This window comes from Triticum aestivum, chromosome 1D, assembly GCF_018294505.1.
Source record: "Triticum aestivum cultivar Chinese Spring chromosome 1D, IWGSC CS RefSeq v2.1, whole genome shotgun sequence".
In the NCBI taxonomy this organism is placed as follows: Eukaryota; Viridiplantae; Streptophyta; class Magnoliopsida; order Poales; family Poaceae; genus Triticum; species Triticum aestivum.
Window position 1 is genome coordinate 488685179 of NC_057796.1, and position 8406 is coordinate 488693584.

General features: G+C 46.3%; 1 protein-coding gene across 1 annotated transcript; it reads left to right on the forward strand.

The window, feature by feature from the left end:
• Positions 1-356: 356 nt before the first annotated feature.
• LOC123178542 (pathogen-related protein) lies at positions 357-1610 on the forward strand. The gene is made up of 4 exons (XM_044591469.1): positions 357-596; positions 765-897; positions 971-1275; positions 1366-1610. The coding sequence occupies exons 1-4, from the start codon at positions 462-464 to the stop codon at positions 1495-1497; spliced, it is 705 nt and encodes a 234-aa protein (XP_044447404.1). The 5' UTR covers positions 357-461; the 3' UTR covers positions 1498-1610.
• The last annotated feature ends 6796 nt before the right edge of the window (positions 1611-8406 follow it).

Genomic DNA, 8406 nt, shown 5'->3' on the forward strand with positions numbered 1-8406 from the left:
CTCAAGATGTTGCCCGTTCACGTGGCCTCACGTTAGCGCCACAGGCGGTGACTAGGCTCTGGCAGTGACCACATGCATGGTGGCAATCTGCAAAGATCCGAACAAGCCATAGTCAGATTCCAAACTCTACTAGCGACTAGCGACAGAAACAAAACGCCTGCTTGTATGATTGCGCTAACACTTTTAACTTCACCGAGACTATATAGCTTTATAAAAAAACTAAAAAACTAAACTGCAAAGGGTGACGGGTGGCATAGCATGAGTGGAAGAATCTCACCGCTGCAGAGACGGGTCATGGATTGGGTCTGTGGGTACCATATACTCTACTAGTCTTTTTCCATGCAGTGACGTGTGCGATGATGTGGTTGATCTTGTTCTACATCTGATTTTTCCTACAAGTAGGGAATCAACCACACACCACTCTTGGTTGAATCGAGTCGACTGGAAGGCTGCTGTTAGCCATGGCCTCTGCTGAAGGAGGAGACAAATACCGGTCGTTCCTGCACGGCGACGGCGAGAAGAACACCGTGTGGAGGCATGGAGCCCCTCCCAACTACGACCTCGTGAACAAGCTCTTCGAGGAAGAGCGGACCAAGGTACGTACTAAACCTGTCCACGGTCGAATGCTTCCTTCCGTGGTGTGCACAGATTAGTAGCTTGAACTGCCGAAACGTCTTACATTAGTGATCAGATGTAGTAGCTTAGTAAAAAGTTCTTCATCTTGGAAGTTAAATTTGTTCACATGCATGGCTTGGGTGCAACAGGAATGGGCCGAGGGATCTCTGGAAGAGAAGGTGCAGCGGCTGCTCAAGACCTGGGAGATGGAGTTGGTCCACAAGGTGCGGCCCGAGGACCAGAAGAGCGTCCACCCCAAGAACTACTCCGCCACCACCAACGGTACAAAAACCACACCTCAACACATACAATCGAACTATCGACCGGCATGAAACAAAACAAAACTTTGTTGCAGGGCTGAAGCCTCTGACGCGGGAGGAGGTGATGGCCATGGGCGGCTACAACGCGTTCCTGGCGACCACGCTGCCGCCGGAGCACCGCATCTACGACCCGGACGCGGAGTCGGTCGAGTCGGCCACGTCCACGTTCCTCACGGCGTTTCCCCGGGGCTTCGCCATCGAGGTGCTGGACGTGTACAGCGGCCCGCCCAATCCCAGGATCGCCTTCAAGTTCCGGCACTGGGGCTACATGGAGGGCCCCTTCAAGGGCCACCCTCCGCACGGCCGCCGCGTCGAGTTCTTCGGCGTCTGTGTCTTCCACGTGAGTTGATTTGATTGGCAGTAATTAATTCATGGTGGTATATTTGCTCTTCGAATGTTTAAGTGGCCTGCAACACTGTGATGATGATAGGTTGATGAGGGCACCAAGGTGGAGAAGGCGGAGTTCTTCTACGAGCGCGGCAACTTCCTCGCAAGCTTCTTGAGTGCGCCAGCTTCTGCTGCTGCATCGGCTTCAGGTTGCCCTGTGATGAGAGGAGACTGAAGCGCGAAGGAATTGGCGAAACGTGCGACTTGTTTCGTCTCCAGAATTTCGGATTTGGCTAAATTCCTTGTAATGGCAAGAAATATTTAAATAAATAAAATATTATTTCAACCCATCGACTATATTATCAGTGTTTTTTTTAGCTTTACTGATATCTGACTTCTAGTTTAATTTCAAATGGGCGATGCTAGGCGTGTCCGATTGGGCCAACTGTAGTTGTTGATCCCTATCTCACCTTATCATCTTTTCACCACTTCGTCCCACTACGAGTCTTCCTCTCATCCTTCTCTCGCGTCGCTCGCCACCTCGCGCCCTCCCACACCTCGCCGTCGCGCTCGCCGCATCCCCCACACCCGCTGATGAGCTTATAGCTCCCTCCCCCCCTCCCCCCCACACCCCCTCGAATCATTTCCTCCCTTCGCATCTCATCACCTGCCCTTGTTGTTTCCAGCGCGGCAAAATTTTGTGTTTTGACCCTTTTTCTGAAAGTTAATCAAGATCTGACCCAAGTTTGCAAAAATTTCGGAATCTGACCCTTTTGCTACCGCCAGGGGTGCATGACAGTAGGGTGTAATAGCCTACCGTCAGGGACCTTAACGGTAGAAAACATCCCTACCGCCAAACAGGCTGGCGGTAGCCCTGTACAACCCTACCACAAGGTGCCTGGCGGTAGGCGCGAGCACGCACTGTGTTTCATACTTAGAAGAAATTTGCAGTAGGGCATGCAACCCTACCGCCAGGGATCTTGGCGGTAGGCTGTTATAACCTACCGTCATGGACCCTGGCGGTAAGAAAAGGGTCAGATCCCGAAATTTTAAAAGGCAGGGTCAAATCTCGATCAAGTTTTGTAAAAAGGTCAAAACATGAAAATTCGCCTCCCAGCGCCGCCCCTCGTCCACTACTAGGGAAAAGGCTACTGGTAGCGCTAGAAAACTGGCTAGTAGTAGCGCGGGTTCCCGCGCTACTACTATCGCGCTATAACTAAAAGTTAGTAGTAGCACGGATAAACCCACGCTAATACTAAAAGTTAGTAGTAGCGCGCGGTTTTTTCCCATGCTACTACTAACTAATTACAAATTAAAAAAATAAAATCCCCAAATTCCATTTTATGCATTACACATCATTACAAATCCAAGATTTATTGTAAACCAGGAGCATTAGAGCATATCCAGACACCTACAGTTCTTACCAAGTCAGTTATTTCCCAACTAGTGCAAACACAGTTACAAGCAAACCAAAATGCATAGAAAGACCAAACATTGGCATCCTATATATCTTCCAAATGATCTGCTCCCGCTGCGCGTTTTCATGATAAGCAAATCTGCAGGAAAAAAAGTCACCGCACCTGCGTTCACGTTCGGCTTCGCATTATCCTCCCTCCTTCACTTGAACGGCGCACTGCATTTGTAAATGGATAGTCAGCTGCACATCAACAACCAGCAAACTTCATTACAAATCCAAGGTTGTCGACAAACAATAAGCCATGGATAGAATAAAACAAATCTAAAGAAATAGCATATATACTACCAATTACCGTGCCTGAACTGGCAGTAATATGGTATGAAAAAGAATTAGATAGTACTCAAATACATCAGATTATACTAGCAAATGTGCCCATGCGTTGCAACGGGAGAAAACAAACACTGCACGCCTCTAAACATGACTCCCAACCTCACACACATAGGTCTATGTCCTCTGCTTCAACATGTCACCCCACCGTGTCCTTGCTTTATATAAACGATAAGTAAAAACATATTATCAACAAAATTCTCACAACGTGTAGAAATTGAAAAGATTACGAAGATAATTAATAATTGATTGCTACCAATTATAGTTCACTTCAAAATAAAAGAATCAATTGAGTATGAAGAAATTTATCTTAGAAAATTAGGTAAACAGTGGTGCTGTGATCTACCAAAATGATTAAAAAAATAAGCATTAACATATTCTAAGAATTCAAAAAGGAATTCTTCCAAACACACATGCTTTACTAATTAATTTTTTCCGCAAAATTGTTTATTTTGTGGCAACGGGAGCTCCAACGCTCTAGAAGAGGCACATGATTGAGGAACCTCTAGAATAACATACCCAGGTAAGACCACACGCATGTCTCGAGATTGAGTCAATCTTGACGCTCATGTTTATAATATAAATTTGAATCATTTATTCTTTCTAATTAGTTATTAGTACAAAAACAACCGCTAGCCTTCGATCCTTTGATCGTTGAAACTAATAGTTTGTATAGTTAGATGAAAGATCAATGATAATCTCCTCCAACCCTCTCCGTCCCAAATGTACACTTTCCTGCCAACTATTGCTAAAGGAATATCTAGGCATTCAAGGAAGCAAGAAGTACTCGAATGTTAGTATGTACCAGCACCATATAGAGTCCAACAACGCATCAATATTCTGGTATTAGAACTTTGTATAATATTCAATCAAGTGTGTCCACTAGTAGAAAACATGGCTTTGGTTCGGGCCTGGCTAGCCCATTATTCCCGGTTCTGTCACGAACCGGGACCCATGGGCATACGTCCCGGTTCGTGCGCCCAGGGGGGCGCCCAGGCCTCAGGAGGCATTTGTCCCGGTTCGTGTGGACCCATTGGTCCCGGTTCTAGGCACGAACCGGGACCAACGGTCCTTGCTCCTGGCCCACAGCCATTGGTCCCGGTTCGTGCCTAGAACCGGGACAGAAGGGGGGCCTTTAGTCCCGGTTCCAGCCACGAACCGGGACCAATGAGTTGCCTATATATACCCCATCGCCGCGGCAGAGCACTCCACAGAGTGCTTTATTTTTTTCTGGCCGACGAGGGGAGAGCTTTGTGGTGCTCTAGCTCACCTCCTATGCACATGAGGTGTTCGATGAAATGCCCGAGCCACACTAGTTAAGCTTTCTCCTCTCGAAGCTCGACCTCCAAGCTCCATTTCCCCCGAGATTTGTCTAGGTTTAGCGGTCCGTCACGTCCCGTCCCCGTCTTCACCGCCGTCGATCGCCCGCGCCAATCTCGTTGCCGGCACCACCGTGGTGAGCCTCTTGTTCTTATCTTCTTTCTGAAAGAAAAAAAATACTTACTTTAGATAGATACTTGTCTAATTTTCTTACTTTTATTATTGCTTGTTATTATATAGTGCGATGGTTTTGGTATCTGCCCCCGTCGGCCCTCGTCCTGTCTATGATTCGGATGTGGTACACATTATCTTTTATTACTATTTGGTTCATTTATTGTTTATGATAATTATGCCGACCAACGTGACATAGATTTTATTTATCTAGGAGGTATGTGAACCGGAAATTCCAACCCACCCTATTGTCGAGAGGTTAAATTTAGTTGAAGAAGAAAACAATTACTTGAAGGAAAAAATAAAAAAAATTGAGCGGGAGAAGATGATATTGGAGTTGCATGTTGCGGATGTCGTCGATGATCACAAGATCAAGATGGATGCAATGCGCTTGAAGATTAGAAAGATTAGAAAATATGCCATTCATGCCGAGGCTTGGTATCATTATGCCGTTGGATCAATTGTTACCTTGCTTGCGATTATGATCGCATTTGTTGTTGCATTGAAATGTTTTACATAGTTTCAATGTATGGTTTAATTAATTAGATGCTCTGGAGAGCTATATGTTGTTAGATGAGAACTATGTATGTACTTTGGTTTTAATGTGATGATGAACTTCTATTAATTTGGTCACTTAATTATCTATTCATGATGTTCTGTAATGGTTTTTGACACACTTAATTATATATAATGCACGCAGATGAACCGACAATGGATGTACGGTGACAGACACACCTCCGAGTACATTAAGGGCGTGCATGATTTTCTCGAAGTGGCTGAGGCAAACAAGCAGAGTGGTTTTATGTGCTGTCCATGCCCTAGCTGTGGGAATACGAGGTCTTACTCTGACTCGAAAACCCTTCACACCCACCTGCTTTATAAGGGTTTCATGCCACACTATAATGTTTGGACCAAGCACGGAGAAATAGGGGTTATGATGGAAGACAGGGAAGAAGAAGAGGATGATGACTACTATGTGCCCCCTGAATACGGTGATGCTGCAACGGGGGAAGCTGCAACGGGGGAAGCTGCTGAAGATCAAGAGGAATCAGACGATGTGCCCGATGATGATGATCTCCGCCGGGTCATTGTTGATGCAAGGACACAGTGCAAAAGTGAGAAGGAGAAGCCGAAGTTCGATCGCATGTTAGAGGATCACAAAAAAGGGTTGTACCCAATTGCGAAGATGGCAATACAAAGCTCGGTACCGTACTGGAATTGCTGCTGTGGAAGGCAGAGAATGCTGTGCCTGACAAAGGATTTGAGAAGCTACTAAAAATATTGAAGAAGAAGCTTCCAAAGGATAACGAATTGCCCGACAGTACGTACGCAGCAAAGAAGGTCGTATGCCCTCTAGGATTGGAGGTGCAGAAGATACATGCATGCCCTAATGACTGCATCCTCTACCGCGGTGCGTACGAGGATTTGAACGCATGCCCGGTATGCGGTGCATTGCGGTATAAGATTAGACGAGATGACCCTGGTGATGTTGACGGCGAGCCCCCCAGGAAGAGGGTTCCTGCGAAGGTGATGTGGTATGCTCCTATAATACCACGGTTGAAACGTCTGTTCATGAACGAAGAGCATGCCAAGTTGTTGCGATGGCACAGAGAGGACCGTAAGAAAGACGGGAAGTTGAGAGCACCCTAATGACGGGTCGCAGTGGAGAAAAATCGAGAGAAATTACTGGGCTGAGTTTGGAGACCCAAGGAACGTATGGTTTGGTTTAAGCGCGGATGGCATTAATCCTTTCGGGGAGCAGAGCAGCAATCACAACACCTGGCCCGTGACTCTATGTATGTATAACCTTCCTCCTTGGATGTGCATGAAGAGGAAGTTCATTATGATGCTAGTTCTCATACAAGGCCCTAACCAACCCGGCAACGACATTGATGTGTACCTAAGGCCATTAGTTGAAGAATTTTACAGCTGTGGAATGGAAACGGTGTACGTGTGTGGGATGAGCACAAACAGGAGAAATTTAACCTGCACGCGTTGCTATTTGTAACCATCAACGATTGGCCCGCTCTCAGTAAGCTTTCAGGACAGACAAACAAGGGATACCACGCATGCACGCATTGTTTAACTGACACCGAAAGTATATACCTGGACAAATGCAGGAAGAATGTGTACCTGGGCCATCGTCGATTTCTTCCAACCAACCATCAATGTCGAAAGAAAGGCAAGCATTTCAAAGGCGAGGCAGATCACCGAAAGAAGCCTGCCATGCGTACCGGTGATCACGTAATTGCTATGGTCAATGATTTACACGTAATCTTTGGAAAGGGTCCCGGCGGGCTATCTGTTCTGAATGATGCCGAGGGACGCGCACCCATGTGGAAGAAGAAATCTATATTTTGGGACCTACCCTACTGGAACGACCTAGAGGTCCGCTCTTCAATCGATATTATGCACGTGACGAAGAACCTTTGCGTGAACCTGCTAGGCTTCTTGGGCGTGTATGGGAAGAAAAAAGATACACCGGAGGCACGGGAGGACCTGCAACGTTTGCACGAAAAAGACGGCATGCCTCCAAAGCAGTATGAAGGTCCTGCCAGCTACGCTCTTACCAAAGAAGAGAAGGAAATCTTCTTTGAATGCCTGCTCAGTATGAAGGTCCCGTCTGGCTTCTCGTCGAATATAAAGGGAATAATAAATATGCCAGAGAAAAAGTTCTAGAACCTAAAGTCTCATGACTGCCACGTGATTATGATGCAACTTCTTCTGGTTACATTGAGTGGGCTTCTACCGGAAAACGTCCGATTAGCCATTGTGAAGCTATGTGCATTCCTCAATGCAATCTCTCAGAAGGTGATCGATCCAGAAATCATACCAAGGCTAAGGAGTGATTTTGCGCAATGTCTTGTCAGTTTCAAGCTAGTGTTCCCACCATCCTTCTTCAATATCATGACGCACGTCCTAGTTCATCTAGTCGACGAGATTGTCATTCTGGGCCCCGTATTTCTACACAATATGTTCCCCTTTGAGAGGTTCATGGGAGTCCTAAAGAAATATGTCTGTAACCGCGCTAGGCCAGAAGGAAGCATCTCCATGGGCCATCAAATAGAGGATGTCATTGGATTTTGTGTTGACTTCATTCCTGGCCTTAAGAAGATTGGTCTCCCTAAATCGCGGTATGAGGGGAGAATGACTGGAAAAGGCACGCTTGGAGGGGACTCAGTAATATGCAAGGACGGGCATTCTTGGTCTCAAGCACACTACACAGTTCTACAGAACTCTACATTGGTGACCCCGTATGTCGATGAACACAAGAACAGTCTACGCTCCAAACACCCGGAGCAGTGTGACAACTGGATTACATGTGAACACATCAGGACTTTCGGCAGTTGGTTGGAAACACGTCTCAGAGGTGACAACACTGTTTGTGATGAGCTGTACTCGTTGTCCAGGGGACCATCTTCGACTGTATTGACTTACAAAGGATACGAGATAAATGGGAATACATTTTACACGATCGCCCAAGATCAAAAGAGCACCAACCAAAACATCGGTGTCTGCTTTGATGCAGCAACCAAGAGGGGAAAGGTCGACACATATTATGGTTACATAGTGGACATATGGGAACTTGACTACGGACATGATTTCAAAGTCCCTTTGTTTAAGTGCAAATAGGTCAATCTGTCAGGAGGCGGGGTATAGGTAGACCCACAGTACGGAATGACAACAGTGGATCTGAACAAACTTGGGTACACAGACGAACCGTTCGTCCTAGCCAATGATGTGGCGCAGGTTTTCTATGTGAAGGACATGTCTACCAAACCAAGAAAAAGAAAAGATAAGCAAGCGAACACATCATACGATGAGCCAAAGCACCACATAGTTCTTTCA